At 40.9% G+C, this 19,524-nt stretch overlaps 1 protein-coding gene and 1 long non-coding RNA gene across 3 annotated transcripts; both read left to right on the plus strand.

The window, feature by feature from the left end:
- The first annotated feature begins 3,260 nt into the window (after positions 1–3,260).
- Positions 3,261–12,388, plus strand: BTLA (B and T lymphocyte associated). 2 transcript variants are annotated; one of them, XM_064643825.1, is made up of 6 exons: positions 3,261–3,608; positions 8,338–8,649; positions 9,586–9,618; positions 10,288–10,425; positions 10,712–10,758; positions 11,835–12,388. In XM_064643825.1, exons 1-6 carry the CDS (start codon positions 3,521–3,523, stop codon positions 12,171–12,173), a joined length of 957 nt encoding a protein of 318 aa, XP_064499895.1. In that variant the 5' UTR covers positions 3,261–3,520; the 3' UTR covers positions 12,174–12,388. The 2 variants fall into 2 exon arrangements, with proteins under 2 accessions (XP_064499895.1, XP_064499898.1); XM_064643828.1 differs by lacking the exon at positions 10,288–10,425.
- A 5,672-nt stretch (positions 12,389–18,060) lies between these two features.
- LOC135408903 (uncharacterized) lies at positions 18,061–19,316 on the plus strand. The gene is made up of 3 exons (XR_010427930.1): positions 18,061–18,381; positions 18,961–19,052; positions 19,188–19,316. It is a non-coding gene; the product is annotated as an uncharacterized LOC135408903 (long non-coding RNA).
- Positions 19,317–19,524: the final 208 nt, after the last annotated feature.

A 19,524-nucleotide genomic window follows, 5' to 3' on the forward strand; every position in this document is an offset into this window, starting at 1 on the left:
CGTAATGTAAGATGGTAGAAATGGATTGTGACTGTCTGCAAAAAGGTCACAGTTTGATCTCTGTCTCCCTTAGGGACTTGCTAAAAATTGAGCAAATAGCATCAATCAGCCCATCAAAAATTATCCAGAGTGGGTTTGATTCCTTACACATTCTGAATTCTTACCTGGCTTGACATCTCATGATGGATCAACAGTAAACTCATGCAACCTCCTGACTGATGAATTTATTAACCATTGCTTTCTCATTTTCACTCATTTCCAGCACATTAGGATCAGGTGCTGTTTATTACCTTGATATGAAGTGGAAAAGCAGAATAAACATAGCCTTTTGTAAAGTTTTTTTTGTGTGTACAACTCTATGAAACAGCACATGCAGACTTGCAAAATTGAGTGTATTGGTGAGGATTTGTGTGGAAACTAATGCAGAACTGGGTGAAACGTGTATTTAAAGTTTAGTTTTTAGGCCATGCTGAATTCTTACAGTGACACTTTTCTATCTGAATCCAGGCAGTTCAACCCATATCCAGGATGCAGTAGGATAAAGGATACACAACTGCTTTGAGGCCACACTTACATTAATAATTAGGTTTGGCATTTATCATTTACACAGGGGAGGCAGCAGAGGCTGGAGGAGACACAATCGGGGCAGTTCTGCCAATGTCAGGTAAGAATTTGGGGGGGTTGCCCATCCCACCACTTTTTTTTACAAGAGGTTTGGAATTTGTGGGTCATCTGGTGGTGGAGGCCACCTCTTTCCTATCCAAAAGCAGATCATTGAGCTCACAAGTAGGAGCAGAAAGTGTGAGGTCGGACACAGAGAGCTACTGCAGCTCCATTAAGGATATATATCATTCAGCAGCTCTGTTCAAAGCTGGGAGAAAAAGAATTAGGAGCTTTAGAGGTTCTTAGGGGGTTTTGTTGTATTGGTTTGCCTCAAGTGGGTTTTTAATCTGCCCTTCAGTGGACAAAATAGCTCTCAAATTCAGTGCTGGATTTCACTGGAGTAAATGAGACCTCCTCACCTTTGTTCTTCTATAATTAGCTTTAAATTGCTTCCTCCCTCCCCTTATTTCTGAAGCCCGTCATTACCACAAGACAAATCCAATAGCTACAACACCCTTGGAAGTGTTTCATGTACAGCAAAACCCTGAGTAGAGTCTTCACCACCTCTGTATTGAATGAACTGATGTCTCTCGTGATGAGAAGGTTCAGGCCCAGGCTCAGCCTGCACTTTAGAACCTGTTCTCTGTTCTTTGATTTAACAAGGGTTGGCTCCTTTCATTAAACTGAAATTGCTGGGGGAAAAGGGAGATGCAGAGAATCTCACAGGAAAAGGAGAGGGCTTGCAAAGAAATGAAGTAGCTGGTCTTTAACAGGGAATTACAGTGATCACAGGCAAGGAGCTGGATGGGACACTAAAATATTGCTGTCAAACCTTCATGTAGGGTTAAGGTAACTCTCAGCAGACTTACTGGAGCCCACTGTCAAAATGGTGTGTCTCACTTTGTGGTCGGAGACTGATCACCTGCAAACAGGAAAAAAGCAACCCCAAACCACAGCTTTGGTCTTGTGATACTGTAAAAATAGAAAAGCTCACAGGAATGTCTCAAGGTGGTAACACAGTCCCAACAAAAAACATGAGAAATTTAGATTCTTTGCCATTTTCAGAAAGATTATGAAGAAAAAAACCCTATCAAAACAAACAAAAAACTCAAAACAATTAAACAGATACCAACCAACAATCCCAGAGCAACCATTCTCCAGGAAGGAGATAAAGATAATGATGTATCAGCAGGGGCAGTGGAAGTCTCATTTGCCAAAGGCTTTTTACCAAAATATAGATGAGTGTCCAAGCTATTTACTATAAAAAATACAACATAAAGAATCCTTACAAGCCATCTACAGTGTGCAGGACAGGGAATATCTTCCTTCCTGCCACTCTGACCCATGTCTCCTCTCCCAAAGGGAGACAGCACAGAAGACTTCCACAAAATTGCCAAAAAGGGATTGCCCACCCAGAAAGTCAATCTCAAACCACCACAGAGAACAGACAAAACCTTGTTTAATGAAAAAGCTTCAATCTGCAGCAATCCAGCCCAAACCACTTTGTCTAATAAAAGTACAGAGCTTAAGTACAAACTACTAATATTACATTCCTGGCATAGGCTTTGGATAACTCGACACAGCATAGGCAGAAATGGCAGTGGCAGGAAATCCCTCCCTGAATAACCATTTTTTCTAGGTTAGACATGGATTTACCACTAGATGTCTTCACTCTACAACCCGTGGTAGGAGTGTTTGTCTCCAGCGGAGGCAATGCCGTGTGTGCAGTTACACTCCGCGTGTTTTCTGTCCTAAGTAGTTGCCATTCAGGCTGGATTGTAATTTTGTAAGGCTTTTTCAGTTTCTCACGAACATCAGGATGATTCTCCTGTGACCAGACCCTTCCAAACTCAAAATTTCAGAGAGTTGTTCCGTTATTTTCTCCGAAACATTATTTTGAAAAAAGACCCGAGAATTTAATTTTTTTTAAGACCATAATATTCAGTATTTTCTCTAGAAAAATATATATTTCAGTGTTTGACTACCCTCTTGGAAAGTTTAAACTCCATCATTTTAACACAGTGTTTTATAACTGCATTATTTTCCTCTCTCTGGTTTCTTTTTGGGGTTGTTGTATTTGCATTATAGGCAGAAGTGATACCTTCTATATGTACAAAGTTCCTGTTCCACCTGAATTTGGCTTTAACTTCATGAAGAAACTTTGCATTGTCAGCAGTTTTTGGGAAGTTTCAACTAACTGGTTCAATGTTTCAGAAATATTGGGGCAAGAGAGAAAAAGGACCCACAAAATCAAAAAATCAAATTACTTGGCCTTCTGTTGTGAGGATGCTAAAAATAACTAGTAGAAACAATCGTACAATATTACAAACAATATTACAAACCATAGTACAGTAGTACTTTTAGTGCAGATTGCTTTAAATTAATCTAACACAAATTAACATATTCAGCCATGTTTCTGACATCTACCAGCTTGGGAATGGTGAATTAGTTCAGCTTCCTAATTTGCTAATGTTGAATTAGAGTCAAAAACAAGCACTGAAGGACTGAACAAGTGCCTCCCTTCTCTCTGCTATATTTGCTGGTTATAAAATTTAAACCTCACATGCAGGAGCATCTTTCAAAAAAAAAAAAAAAAAAAAAAAAAAAAGCTGTGGTTCCCTGCACTGTGAGGGCAGAAGCAGAGAGTTCTGAGGTGATGTGAAACAGTGAAGCGGTTCACGTTTCAACCACACACACACACAGACACACACACAAAAATCCCCCCAAAAATAAAGGCAACTGTGTAACCCATCATATTTTTGCAGATTTGTAGCTTCCCCACCCCTTTTTTTGGCAGCAGAACTAGTGGAGGGACTCGACTCAGACACACACCCCAGGGACACCTCATAGGATGTGAGAGACCGTCAGAGCTGCACCTTTGAAACCCTCTGGAACATCTTTTTGCAATGCCCAGAGAATGAAGGTTTCTGCAGTCATGTTGATCAAAAGGATATTGCTGTACCTTCTCCTGGTAATGCTGGCTCAGAGCATCTGTCAAGTTTACGGTAAGATGTGGCTTTATAATTTAACCTGAGTGGAGTTTTATTAAACACTGTGGGTGGGGAACAGAAAGCAAAGCAGTGCTTAGTGTACCCTGGAGATAGCATCTTGTTTTCTTACCATATCAGAGACTCCTAATTTGAGTGAAGAGGATGATAATGTAATAATTGAGAAATATTCAGTGACTGTCTAGACAAGAACTCCAGCACCTGGGGACCAAATACATTTTTCGCTGTGGTTGGGGCCGAAGGCTCTTCCTTCAAAGGGTTTGTGCCTGAAATCTGGGAATCCTACTAGCTCTGAACTAAGTCTGCTTTGCAACCAAATTATCCTCACCAGACAACTGTCTCTGCAATTACTTGGCTTACTTATTATCCCACTTTAATTATCATCCCACTTTCAACTTTGAACTGCCACGGTCTTGGAACAAGAGGTTCTTCTAATTTGGACTGACATGAAGACAACCCTGTGCCCAGTATACTCCTAATACTATTTTTACTTTAGTTTCCTTAAGGAGATTATTTTGTTTCAAGTTAGTATACTCCTAATACTATTTTAATTTTATTTTGCTCAAGGAGATTATTTTGTTTCAAGTTCTCCCTGCCTGATATCATACAGGAGCCATAAGTGTTGGCACTGAAAGGAAGGAAGTGATACAAAAAGGCTCAGAGCTGCTGCAATGGATACACTCAGCTGCTCTTCATACATTTCAAATGGATCAACTGCTAAATTGGTTGAAATAATGTGATAAAATCCTGCTAAAATGACATAAATTGAATTGGCTGTGCAAAGCTTAGCTGACACATGTGACCAGCCCTGCAAATCTACAGCGTCTTCTGACACTCCTCTTTTTTGATTAATAAAACACTTTATTAATACTAATAGGAAATGTTAAACAAGTAGTCAGAGTATCCCTGGGAAGAGAAACCCAAATATTTTGCTTAAGAGACACGAGTTATCATGCTAGCTGCTTAATCAGGGTGTGATCTGAGCTCGAGCAAGCTGCTGAACTGCTTGCTTTACACTTGATTTTCAAATGACTAAACTAACATGCTTCTGAAGGGGTTGTATCTTGAGCTGACAACCTCCTTCATTCCCTAAAGGAACGTATTTTCTTCTAAGAAAATTAGAAGGTTAGAAAATTAGGCACTTCATTAAGTCCCTCTGTTATTAGTCCCTCACATAATCACCTCTCTTTATTGCCTGGTAGAATTCTTTCCTACTTGGATGAACCCTCCACACTCCTCTGCCAGGTTCCAAATACTGCTTTTAAAACAGAATGGAAATTCTGTTTATCGCATCAATCTTTTTTACACACGGTTAGGGGTTTTTGTTTGGTTGGTGTTCACATTTTATTAGGTTTTATTCTTAGATCTAGGAGAGAACTACTTGGAACCCTCCAAGAACACTAATATTTCTTTCTCTGCACCTACTACAAAAATAAAAATGATGTTCACAGGAGCATTACAGGGAGAAAACTTTTGCAAGTCAGTCTCTACAGAACCATGATACATTTTTTAAATGTATTTACGTTTTACCCAAAGATTTCCCCAAACTTGCTTAGGTTTTATTTGGTTAAAAATAAGCCAAAAATTGAAGCCAAATTATTTAAGCTTTGTGTGTTGCAGATCTATTCAAAGGTTCCCTTACTCCAAAGAGAAACAAAGTTGACCCCTCAGATTTCATAGACCAAGTCAATAATAATAATAATAATAATAATAATAGCAACAACAACAACAACATCAACAACATTAATAATAATGTTTTCTAAATTAGGGAAAGAAAAATAAGCCTGTTTCTAATAAGTCACAAGCAGAAGGACCTTCTGCCCCCACATCCCTGTAATTTTAGTCCAGTTAGACCCTGTTTCCTTTGTAACATCAGAGTTTTTCCTTACAAAGAGTGGTTGTTGCTCTCTGGGCTGCAAACACAAAATAAATGAAGTGTTTCATCCTAGTGAAAATAAAACCCAGCAAGCTGGGTTTTAATAACAATAAAACTCATTCTTGCTCCAAGAATCCCATCCAGAAAGCAAGTACGTGCCCACTGCTGGTGGGCACAGCTCTCAGCCCCAGTGACATCTTGCTGTCAGACCTTGTGGGATACCCTGCACGTGCCAACAGAAAAGTCCCATCTTCAGGTTTCAGTCATCAAAACATAAAAGCGTATTTTCTGCACTTATACAGCTTTCATCAAGGAATAATTAAAAAAAGATGCAAGTCTTCATTAGCTACATCAGCAGACAGGCCAACATTGCAAACACCAGTACTGCCAGAAAAAAAAAAAAGTTGTTGGCTTAATTAGTCATGTCATGGCTGTTTTCTAGAATGTAAAAATGAGGAAAAAATTTTAAAAATATTTTTATTAAAGTACTGTCAGGAGTATTTCCCTACTGTACAATTATGGAATACCTGCTTTCATTCGAAATCCTGGCAGAAGCTTTGCTTTACTTGTGCAAATTAATTCCTGGTGCAAGAGAGCCCAGCTCACTGCAGCCTCTTCAGAAATACACTCAAGGGATCCAAAAGAAAATGTGCTTTTAGTCAGTGGGGATCTTACTGAGGAGTTAAAGTTTGAAGCTGATATATAAAGTCTGTTACAGATTCTTTTCCCCTCTTGAAAACTGCACATTCAGAGACTCGTCATGACCACCAATGTTTGTGAGACTGAAAACTTAAAGCCTCAGTGTAAAACCTTGTAACTGGCTTCTCTACTATTGTTACAGAAGTTAATTAAACTTATTTTAAAAGCAATATGGAACATAATTGGCAGTGTCTCTACCACTGACTTCCCATAAGAGAAAAAGACCTGAGATACTCTTCTGAGGAAAAGTTCACCAAGCCATGTGTGTGCTCAGGTTTTTTTGCATGTGTCATTCTAATGACAATTAATGAACTGAAGAAGTGTTCTCTCATTAGCAAATGTGTTGATTTTTTCCCCTCCTATTTAAAAAACAAAATATATATATCGCTCATTCTCTAGGATATTACAATTTATATTGTTATTTCATCCCAAATCTACACCAAAACCTATCCCTGCCAAATGGCCTTTGTAGGAAATCCATGAAATACATTTGGGATATATATATGTATGTATGTATAAAATATATCCCAAACATTTTTAGTTTTAAAAGGATTTTCTCCACTGCTTTTTGTCCATTTGCAGTTTATTGCCAAGGGAGGTGTGATTTGGGACAGAGGAAAGGTTAACTAGGGATTTCAGGGCATGCTCATCACCAATTCCAACACTTAAGCACTAGAGGAAAAAAAAAGATGGATTATAAGAAAAGACTTTCTCTAGTCCAGATTTTTTTGTTACTGAAGTTTCTTTCTTGTGTCAGTGAAAAGCTTGCTCATGATTTGGCCAAGACAGTCTTTTCCTGCACTGCTGCAGTGCTGAGTGCTTGTACTCTTGTCACTTATTTACATCTGAGGAGTTCTTATCTCCCACATCTCCAAACTTACCGAAGAACTTACTTTCTTTGCCAAACAAAACTATTTTTATTCTGCTGCTCTCATTCCTTCTCTTCTTAGGGCTATTGAATCAATTCTGCCTTCTATTTCCCCTTGGTTTTTATCCAGGTATTTCTCATTAGTAAAAGATATTGTTTGTAGCCAGGGCTCTTCTCCTGGTTAATTTTCTCATCTCCATCCAAATTATCTGAATTTCTTCCCCTTGCCCCTTCCACAGGGACCAGTTCTAAAGTCCTTCTCCAAGTTGCTTTACCTGTGTGTTTTTGCCACTCTCCTCACCCCACTTCAACCCTCATTTAAAACCATCCTGACTAAGGGAAAGTTGGTACTCAAGGATGATTTCAGATTTGGACTCTTCAAACAGAAACTTCCTGGCATTCCAAGTTCTGTGGGCAGAGGAGTTTCAATATTCCACATGGCAGAGATATATCAGAGACCATAATTTTTGCAGTGGCTGCAAATAACAGTAAATAACCCCCTCCTTGTTATCAGGCAAGACCAGGTACATTTAACAGGGCAAAATGAGGACAATATTCAAGATACAGGTTTGAGTGCTACCTAATTTTTAAATGCCCATTTCCAAAGCCACTGTAAAAGAAGGTAGAGCAGTAGGAAGAATGTGGGTATCACATAGTTTTTGTTACTTTGAACTAGCCAGAGAAATAAAGCATCACATGGATCTTTGATAAAAGGTCAGGTAATTCAAATATCAAGTCCCAGAGTTACAGTGAGTCAAACCCTTGACCTGAACCCTCAACTAAACAAAATGTAGCACAAATTTAAAAAATAGATACGATACATTTGCATTAAATATAATTCTATTCAATATTACAATTATAAAAATCTCTACCAAAAAAAAAAGCCTTTACTTCTGCAAGTTAAGAAGAATTCTGAAGTAACTAATCTCAACTAAATCTAAAAGGAACATGAAAGATCTGTGAGAAGGATGACACAGGAAAAGTTGCTATGTATATCTTACATATTTTCTTCCTAAAATATTAGATTTCTAACTTGATTGAGACACAGAAAAAAGGGAAAGTTTATATCAGAGAGAGAAAGTGCGTTTTAACAACCCTGTGGAAACAAAAGCAGCAGTAGTATTGATGTTATCTGCTCTCACCGACCCATACAGAGATCAGATCTGCTGCAAGGAGACAAGGGAAGTCTTGAGTCATGACAGAGACAAAACCCTGTGATCAGAGTGATGGGGAGTACACAGCAGCCTCCCACTGCTGGGATCTGTGTCATTTTTTTCTTCCAGGATCTGATGCCAGAGGTTGTTCACCCGAAATTCAAGTTCAAAGACGCTCCCAGTACAAAGCTCATGTTGGGGGCTCTTTGTCTATAGAGTGTCCAGGTCAGTACTGCCAGACAAGGCCATCCGTGCAGTGGTGCAAGATGGAAGGAGCTACATGTGTGCAGCTGGAGAAGGGCAGAGCAGGATGGAAGTCTGACTCTGTGTTCACCCTGGAGATTTTCCCAGTCCATCAGAACGACACTGGACGTTTGCGGTGTCAAGCAAAAGTGGGCAACTTGTCCATTGAGAGCCATGAAATAAAGATCATTGTTGAAGGTGAGCCCCCTGTGTTGTGAAAGAGCCCTTTTAAACAAAAAATGTAATTTACAGCAACACTCCTGCCTTCTGGATTACAGCTCCTCCTGTATTTGACTGGGAGCACAGTTGTGCTGGTACTTGCCACTTCCTCCACGCTTTTATGCTGCTTCTTGGTAGGACAAAAACATAAAGAAAGAACAAAATAAAGAAATAACAGGAGGATCTCAAGAGAAAGGCAAAGCTGCCAACCCCAAACAGCCTATCTGATAATTAAAAAAATATCAATTGGAACAAAAACAGCTTGTGGGAGCACAGCCTGGTTATACATCCCATGGACTAGACAGGACACAAATGATCATGGAGCAGCAGTCACTGAGGTTACACAACAGTATGGAGGACAAAGCAATTCAAGTGTCTTGTTGAAAATTGTCTCCTTGCAACAACCAGGGTATGATCTTGTACCCCAAGAAGTTAAAGAGCAGGAAATATTACAATAACTTTAAATGATCTTAAAGGCAAATCAGGTCTTCTCATTGATTTAGTTGGCATTCCGAGTCTAGATATGAGGAGTCATGTCTGCCCTGCTCAGTGTTGCTCTGCAGCTCTAGAAAGTGGTCTGTGTGGCCTTAGTGTCCTACCAAGCCCAGGCAGTGAGCTCTAAGGCTGTTTGTTCTGTTGCCAGTTCCTCTCCTGGCGAGTTAATGAACTTTAAAAATTAAAATTATAAAAAATTATGGCAAACAGAGCCCAGCTCCTGATACATGTTTCCTTTGAAATATGTTCTAGTGATCTATTTGAATGCCCAAGGGGTCTGAAAGATAGAACTACTCTGTTGGCAGAGGGAGACAAACTCATCATCCCCCCTCCTCCAAAACACCTTTCCCTTTGCTTGATGCCATTGGTGCCATAAGTCAAGTTACTGTTTCATTTCCCTGTCCTGCTTTTATCTTTCAGAACAGTCTATAAACATCACAGTTTCACCAGAAAGTAAGTTCTAATTCTTATTTCCTCTTTAAGAGAAAGGAACTAACCTGTATTGCTATGACTTTCTGGTTTATGCAGTCAAGACAATTTTTAAACTCATTGCTAAACTACAATTGCTTTCTTCCTGCTTGAACAAAATACAGTCTCTCAAGGGGTGCGGTTTTCAAGGCTGGGACTGTCCAGAATTCAGCATAAAAGGGATAAAGCCAATTAAATTACCTCCTGGTGCTATACACTACAGTTCTGGCACACTCTTTAGTATCCCAGTAATAACTGGCTTACACATACGAAGTGTTAGAATCGTGCTATACCATCACTTCTAACACAGCCTGAAATGGGGGTTTTACTCACAGCTGGTTGTTGTTCACAGGTACAATTGCAAAAATATGCTGGAAGTTCAGAGCATTCCTCTGATTCTGAGCCTTTCTTTGCTCCTGCCATGCATTATTCATGAATCACATTTTCCCACACACTTTTCCTTCCAGTATCTTAATGCTTTGTGAGATGCCCGTGGAGCTCAGGTTATCCCCTGACATGCTGCACCAAGTTAAAGAATGTTTGTACATTAAGAATTCAGTCGCATCAGAAAAGCACAATACTAAAAAAAAAAAAAAAAAAAAAAAAAAAAAGAAAAAGCCAGTCAAATATTTTTTTCTGCTAATGTAATTTTAGATACCACCAGCATCTCAGAAGAGTCTCAACAATCTGGAAACTACAACATATTGCACATTATTTATGTCTCAGCACCCCTGGGTCTATGTTGTCTGTTCATCATTGGATGCATGTTTTGGTGTCTAAAGAGGTGCCACAGTAAGTAGTTTTAAACTTAGTTTTAAACTAAGCTTTGCCTAGGATGCATTTGATTACACTCCTTTTCATGGCTTCAGGGAAGTTGCATTCAAAGCTCTATGAAAATCCCCTTATAATTATCCCAAGTGATTGCTGTGATGTCCTTGTAGAGTGTGCCAGTTAAGATACTGAATCTTTAAGTCTTTAATTTGTCCCATATATTGTTCCCTTACAGAGACAGAAGGATGGAAGTCATAAAAACCTCAGACTTTACAATAGTCTTTTTTTTTCTTTTTTTTTTTCCCAGCAAAGCAAAAGAGAACTCCACTAACACAACAGAGACAAGAGAGCCTGGTACGTTTAACTTTTCCCAACAAAACCTGACCACAACCACACACCAAGAACAAATCTTTGTGTAGTATAAAACATGGCACAGGATCAGAGGCAGTCAGTGACCTTCCTTGTGCCTGGATGGTTTGTCTGGAGTGAGATATCACCATGGCTGAGTTGAGGGAAAGAACTAAGGGTCTTAGACACAAAAGTACTTTACTTTAAATTCCTGTTAAAACATCTAAATTCCTCTTAAAACATATTAATTTCTAAGTACCCTTCCAGTAACAGTTCAGGCACTTGAAGCACCTGTGTTGAGCTGGTTCAGACTGTCTGTGTAAGACAAAATATGATCCACAGAGCGAGGAAAATGACCGAAAATAAAGACTTTAATATGGGACTAGCAGGAATTCATCAAGTTCTGCAATTAGTTCCAGAGAAATCAGATGGGAAGAAGGCAGAACACAAAAGATGCAACCAGAGCTGACAATTATCAGTCACTGGGGTGGTGCTGGTGAGGATCAGAGGACACCAAACAGGTTGCAGAGCCCCCAAATGGCAAGTTGGAGGAAAGAAAAGACAGTATATTCTAAGTGGCTAGAAAAATGAATGACAGCAAATGGCTTAGAGGGGGGGAATTTATAGAGGAATTTTGTTTTGGAGAAGGAGAAAGATTTATTTGGAAAATAGTAAGAAAGAGGATAAGAAGCAAGAGAGCAGGAAATGAAGGAATAGGAGGCAACAAGGAAAAGGGAGTGTGGGGTTTGGAGGTGAAGATAAGAAAGATTTCATAAACTGCTGAGGGAAAGCCTTGAATGAGCAGTATAGAAGAGCTCTCACAAAATGCTAAATCAGTTTTGCCTTAAGTTGGCATCTTGTAAGAAAACACATGAGAGTTTGGGAAGGGAAATGGAGGAAGGCGGGAGACAGAAGAGTGATTTCTAACTTTATTCCAAAGATCAGAATAAAGTCCAGTGACCAGGTGAATCCTATCCACCTCTGCTCAGATGCAGTTTAAATGGGATAAAACTACTTGGACAAAACCTAACATGCCTCTTATTTAAGAAACAAAGAGCTCTACCCTATTGTGTTTTTTGCAGGTCAGGAGTCCAGCAGCTGCTCCACCCCCTGGTGCTGGAACAACTCAAGCTTCAGAAGAAAGCCCCTCACTTCACTGTTCCATGGCCAGCCCACTACAGGCCTGGAAGGACAACACAATTTATGACAACGCTGTCCCTCCCTGGAACGCTCAGAGGAGAGCCCTTCATTCACCTTGCAACACTTCTGGGATTCCTTTCATCCCAGTTTTACCTGAAAGCCCAGATGTCATCACATACGCTGCACTAAACCATTCTGCTGCTGCAGAAAGGTGCCAGAGAAGGGAACAAACCACAGTAAATGAAGTTACAGAATATGCCTCCATTAATGTGCATCGATAAATATGGCCAGGACTCTCCAGACAACTACTTTGCAGTTTCAGTTCCAGCATCCCTCCAGGATGTTCATTTCTCTTTTGGGAAAGCTTCCTTTTATTAAGAAGGATCAGTGGATGCTCTGCTGTGACACCAGAATTCAAAACACAGCCCATGTCAATGGGTGGGTATTTGCACTGTGTGTTTGTCTCTTAAATATTGGAATAAAACTAGTCAGCTTTTTTTTCTCTTTTTTTTCTTTTTTTTCCTTTTTTTTTTTCCTTTTTATTTTTTTCCCCCCCAGTATTCTACTTCTACTACGTTTTGGTTATGGTTTGAATATCCACAAAGGAGAGAAAGGAAAGGTTTTCCTAGGATAGAAACATGTAAAATGAACCTGTGAGGAAGATGATATTGAGTCAGGTTCATTTCTCCCAAGAAAATGTCTGTGGGAGAATTTTTCTCTGAGTTTCTAAGAACGCCCTTCCAAGAATCCAGCTTTTCAATCCACTTCACTCTACCTCCTTGCAAAGTTCTTTGAGCATCATGAATGTCTAAAGCTATTATTGACCAAAATCTAGTGAATACTAATGTGTGTGTTTGTGTTCTGTGGATGAGAAGAAGGGGAGGGTTGTTTTACAAAGAATTCTCACAAATAAGGTGTGAGAAAATATTGAAATATAGCAAATTCTCTTACATATATTTGTAAAAATTTCTCTTGGTGGGATGATTGATTGGTGAAGTTATTGCATGTTGCTTTTGTCCACAACGGATCAATGGAAACAACAAATGATCAGCAGTGACTGACCCCCAGTCAAAATCAAAACTTCTGTTCACAAGTAACTGTCTGTGTCATGCTAAGTTTTCTTGCCAACACTGGCACAAAAAAAGGTGATTATGCTTCATACCTAGGTTTGTGGAAAAGAAGATAAAAATGAGATAAAGATCAAGGTGCCCTTTGAAGTTTGAAAAGAACACTCATGCTCCTTGTCTGCACCAATTTTTCCGCTCTACCTTGGACACTGCGCATCTGCTCTTGCAAAATAATGCTCTTAAAATTACTCTTAGTGACATTTGCACCAGAGGTTTTTACAGCAGCAGGCAGGGAGTCTTTAACTTGGTTAAAGGTTTGCACCCCAGTTGAAAAGGAAGGATGTGCCAGATCTCAGGCTGCACGTCACACACCGGATGGTTTGTTGATGGAAGAAAGTAAAGGCTCTTCTGTCTTCACTCTTCATCTGGGTGTCCAGCAAAAACCAAAGCTGTTAAGCACACACACATCCACCTTGCTGTTCTGGTCAGCTGGATGGTTTATTATGCTTAAGGTGCACTTGTGATCTGCCTCCCCCTCACCTTTGAACTCAGTCACAGTATCTGTGTGGAGAAAAATCCACAGTAATTAGTTCTGTACTAAGTTTCTGCACCAAGTTGTTAGTTCAGTTTTAGTGGGGTTTTTAAATGTATAAATTATCACTCCAGTAAATCATTGATAATCCTCATTAAAACAAAAGTAGTAGAAAACTGTCTTCTAGAAAAATTCAATTGCTCTTTTTGTGTTAGTGGGCCAATCCTTATATGGCCAGAGATAAATTATTTTAGGTGAAAGACTGAGGAACTTGGAGTAAGTTGGGTATGAAAAGGTCCAGAAACAGACCTTTGATTGTATTTCTTGCTCAGATGGTAAAGGTACAATTATTTTTATAGACAATCTGTTTCTCTGACACAGATTCTACCTCAATGGCCTTAAACCGAAAAACAAGGTTTGTTCAGAGCAGTCCCGGAATAACAACTGACATTTGGGACCTAGAATGAGGCTGAACACTCATGGAAGGTGTATCACACCATCAAGAGATGCAAAGCCTGGTGAGATCTTCACATTGTGTACTTCACTTGTACAGCAAGGCTGAGTCTGTACTTAATCAGGTCCCCAGAGAGCCCAGTTTGATTTGGAAAATGAGATTTTTGTAGGTAAACAGGAAGTTTCTCACCACCTCACCAACATGCACAGAAAAGCAAAGCTCAGGAGCTTGCAGTAGCTTCACATTTTTAAAGCAGACAAATTGAAAGGCTGTGCCTTTTGAAGCAGGGAAACTAAAGGTGCTGACTGAAACCTTCTGCCTCTTAAGGTGCAGATGATCCGTGCAGATAAAGCTCAGTGTTGCTCAGATTTCACAACACTCTGGAAGAAGTGACAAAAGGTTATTTCCACCATCCACTGGCTTTAAAACTGGCCAGTGCAAGGAAGGACTCTACTAAGGTAGAGTCACTTAAGGTGCTACATACTCATCTCAGTTGTCTTGTACACCTTTCCATAACATAATTCACATTTGAAACATCACACCCAACACTGGTGGCAGTAAGGCTCGGTGGATGGTCTCCAAATTTCACACATTCACCTTGCAGCATCCCACTAGAGGGGCAGGACAGCCTTCTGACTCACTCTGTGAACTCAAAGCATGACTGAAAAGGGCCAGTTCTGGGTGAAACCACACAGGGAAACCACACAATCACAACAGTGTACAACGACACAAAGAACACAAGGAACAAAAAGGCTCAGGAACCCTCCTGAGGGAGATGAACAGCCCCCCTAAGACATGATCTGAGGTCCTCCAATTTATATGACATGATTTCCGAAGTCTTGCCTTTCCCTTGCTATTTTTGCCTCAAATATTCTGTACAGGTACAGTCACACAGGAAGCCCAAAGAACAGAAGCAAAGCTGCACAGCTCTCAGTTACACCCACAAACCCACACAGAGGGAAAAGAGTGAAGTCTGTGGAACTGAAGGTCTGTTCATGCCAGCAAAGCACAGTTACTGCTCTTCACTGCAACCTCTTGCAAGGGAGGGACACGTGACAGGTTCCTCCCTCCGAGCAACCCACACAGCACACGAGCCTCTGAAGAGATTAGATGAGATGAATGAGCTCTTAGACAGTAAAACACACCAACCATCCTGGTTTCACTTTGTCCAGTTATTCCCATTGTCCCAAACTGTGTTTCTTTATGAAGACATTAAAAGTTTACACTGGTGTGACGTTTATTCACTTGGCAACTCTTGTGCCCCAAATTTCCACCAGACAGGGGACTTCTGGCAAACCACAAGCTTTTTCATACTGCTAGATCAAGCAACAGCCTGCTGAGCCTTGCTTCTGCACCTACCTGTTTTGCAATACTTTCCCCCACATCCCCACAGTAGCCTGAGCCCATTTTAGCTCATAAGGCACACAGGCAGCAAGGAGAGCACAGAAGGAGGTGCTGCAGCTGACAGCATGTCAGAAGTGGAACTTGAACCTCCAGATAAATGGCATGCCTCACATTGCTAATTTTCCTGTAGTTTTCCATCTAAGAGAGTGGTCAGAATTGCAAATTTGCAGGAATGCTCCAAAAAACAAAGGAATAGGGTGTACAATGTTTGTCTTCCAGTTCAGCTGAGCTGCTCCACCCAGGTACTGCTGTGCCTGCATTACCTGCACCATTAAGCCAGTGGACTTGGGAAGAAAAAGGGATGGCACAGAGGGAAACATGGGATGGTTCATGACTCAGCAGCCAAGCTCCACACCAAAGCCTTGTCCCTGCACACCCTGTGCTGCCAGCTCAGATCTTCCCAACCTCTGGGCAAGTGCTAGCATTCCCAGGATCTCTCTACATCCCATGTGCTCATCTGGGGACAGAAGGCACAAGCCCAGAGCTGAGCCCTGGGACCAGACCACAGCACAGGCAGCTGCGGGAAGAAGTGAGCATCCATTTCTCTGAAGAGGGATGTTCCCTGTCCTGCTCTGTGCACGGAGTTCCTCATTCTGTGGTTTCCATGGCTCTGCTTCCCCACCATTTCATGTCAACAAACATCAGCCAAGGCAAATGGGAATCAGAGACAGGACCAGATACTCCAACAGTGACCAGGAAAGAGAGAGGAACAGATTTCAGGGGTAGAGAGAGGGCAGGAGAGCTGAATGGACACGCAGAAAAGGATCCCCAGAGCCTAGAGGACAGTGGATTTAGCTACAAAGCTTGAGGTGAAAACAACCCCATGTCCTTCAATACAGACAAAATGAAAAAATCTCATTTTTCTGTGAGTTTTAAGTGGCAACTACTATTTTCCATTAAAAAATCCTACACTGGGCCAGGCCTGCTCACACTCTGTTCCTGCTCACCTAATGAAAACACCTAAGAAACACAAAAGCCCACATTTTCATCCCCACAGCTGAGATCACCATGACCTTTACATTCCTCACCACCACAATTACATCTCCAGCCTGAACTCAAACTTCAAACTCCTATTCCCCTTTCTGCCTTCTCATACACACACACCTCATGGTGACCCACAGAGGAACAACTACTGCCACGGTTACTGTAAAATAACCAAAGCAACAGGGAATAATCTGTACTGGAAACGCTGTTAAGAGGCTGAGCTTCCAACTGTTATGAATCTTGACAGAGAAGTTCACATTATAAATAATTGTATAATTAACTACACATCTCGTAATAATTGGTTTTGGTCAGGAGACATGAAGTTTGGGGTAAAGAATATCCTTGCATGAGATGTAACCAGACTTAACTGAGAGCACAGAAGTGACCATTTTGCACAACTGAAGAGTAGAACTTCACTTTGAGCTGGCAGTGTGGCATCTGGATTTTCATCCAAGTGGCATTTATCCTCAGGTAAACTAACCTGAACTCTTTTTTCAGATGAGATTTTCTAGCCAAATTAGTGCTTTACTTTCTGGCTATCTCACCTGTGCACATCATTACTGAGACTCCACTCAGCAGCTCTGCCACCTCTGCTGCTGAGACGCAAACCTGTCACCTGGCAGTAAATCACACCCCCTCAGCTCCAGGAAGAGTAAAGGCACGCAGGGCAGGCATATCCAAGTTCACTACTGGTGCATCAAAAGGAACTTCAGGATCCTGCACTTGGCAACCAACAGTAAATAACAGGCAAGTCTCTCCAAGTTATGCACTGGGATTCCACACTTCCTAAAGGTCAAGCTGCCTCGCCTGATAAGGATCTCTCAAACCTGACAATAACCACCTGTTTATGCATTTCCACCTAAAATTGTGGCTAACAATACCATCTGTGAATGACTTGCCCCTCAGCCGGGGTATTACCCACAAGAAGGCACAGCTGGTGCATGAGCAGCATTTCTGCCCACAGCCAGATGCCCCAGCACACATCTGTTGGCTGAGGCCTGGAGCTGAGACCACGTCTCCTCAGGCCTCATCACGGTTTGCTTGTGCTCACAAAGAGCCAGCTCTTCACCTGATACAAAGGAATTCAGCACCATCAATGTCTACAAAGTTATTTCACCCCATACTGGCCTGTAGGTGTTTGGATTTCACAGTCCATCAAACAGAGCTCAGGGTAATCCATAAAGTCACCGTCCATAGATTTCTGGTTCCAGTCTGAGAGGCTACATTCATTTTCTCTTATGTAACCTGTTCCAAAACAATGCTTGCTTCAGTAAAAGAGGTAAGATTATTGAATTTTGGGGTACAGTAAGAAATTTACCTACTTTCTAATGTTTCTGGATTACAGGAAGGACAGTAAAGCTATTTAAGTTGTTAATACACAGAAGTCTATGTAAAATTTACATTAGGAATTTAGCCTGCATTGTCACAAATTCTACAGAGGCTAAGAAGCTTTGGGAAATGCCATTTCAAATGCATTTAATAACAATACTAATAAATTAAATAAATTGCAGCTCCCTTTGTCCATGATGTATTCATTGACAGACATAGTCTTGTGGAAGAAGGGGTAGCTTCAGTAGACTGTTTTCTCAAGAAAGCCATATTTAAAAGGTTAACTACATGCCTCTGTCATGGCAGAAAAGCAAGGCACAAAAGCTCACCTTATGTAATTTGTGGTTATAGCATCACCACCAACCCCCCAGCTGGGGACCTCACAGATGCACGTGGAGGTCGACTACCTCGGTCAGAGGCTGAAAACTCCCGTGAGCTCCCTCCTCTCTGCAGTCTGGGAACAAACTTCACCTCAAACAGTGGCCCTGCATTATATGCAAGTGATGGGAAGTAAAAAGCCTGCTTTGATTTTGGACATGTCATGATGAAGCAAAGGTTGAGCAGAAATGGCTTTCAACACCCAACTCTTCTTCCGGTGTGGTTTCTTTTCTGTCTTTGAGGGGCTTCAGAGCTCTGGGCCTTCAAAAGAGAAGTGAAACACGAACCAGAGATAAAATACTTCAAATTACACGAGTGTTACCAGGAAGAAAGCTCAGAATGTAAGTGAAAACAAGAGCAAAAAACCCTCCCCAGGACTCTGGGGAACTTCATGTTTCTTTGCAATAGGCCTCCAAGGGTGGAGCCCTTGCTGAAGCGCAGATTTCCACTGATATGTGCAAGGTTTCTTCAAAGAGAAATGTTAACTGGGTAAGGTGGATGGGCGAGGCTTCATTTTCTCGTCTTCTGAAGGTTTGCAGCATCCACCTGGCGACAAAGAGAGATCTGGTAGCAGAATCAGCACTGTCACCAGCACAGAAGGACCTGGAAGGTTCTTTCCCCAGTAAAAAAGTGAACAAACACAAGTCATCCCTGAAGTAGCCTTGGTAACACAATTTCTCATCATGTTTTGCCAAGAAAGCACTCATTTCACATGTAGGAAATGTGAATGCTAAATGCTTGGAAATCAGACAAGTCCTTCCTCTGACCAGCTGTCTTACTGCTGTTCTCTCTGCTCTTTTAAATTGGTTGACATATTTCTTGAAGCACAATGCCTGAAAAATTGGACTCAGTGCCTTCTAAGACCCTATTTCTCTGAATCAGCAAGTACAATTCTCAAATAATTCTTCGTTTCTTTACAGGGAAGAATAAAATCTAGTGGTGCCCTGAGTTAGATAAAAGATTGTGAATTCAGAGTTCAGGAAACACCATTATTGTTCCAGAAAACATACAGGTAATAAGGCTTCACCCTCATATTATTAAAAAAAAACCTTAAGACCATAATGTCAAGGGAACATGGATTGTGAAAATTCTCTATAGAGCTGAAAATGAATTTTCAATTTGAAAATTAATGTATTTATTTTGCCAGAACCTGTGGCAACCCTGGGCCTGGACACACCTGCCAGCACGTACTTCAAAGACTGTGTGGAAAGAGGAGCTACAAACATCCCACTCTGCTGTTTGTTAGACACACTCCAATTTCTCTGGGTGGGGAATGGCAAAGGATAGAAATAAAAAATGATGAAGTAATCTCCTGTTTTAACTTCATCTGACTACTATGGAGGGTAAGGTGGAAAGTACCAGCCTTGGTACCAACACACTGTTGCCTTTCATTTTCTACTTGCACAGAAATTCTGGACAGATGTGTCAAAGCATCCTGCTTCTTCTGGGAACTGTTTTTACTAAAACCCCTGATAATCTGAACC

Source organism: Pseudopipra pipra, chromosome 2 (assembly GCF_036250125.1).
Source record: "Pseudopipra pipra isolate bDixPip1 chromosome 2, bDixPip1.hap1, whole genome shotgun sequence".
Taxonomy (NCBI): Eukaryota; Metazoa; Chordata; class Aves; order Passeriformes; family Pipridae; genus Pseudopipra; species Pseudopipra pipra.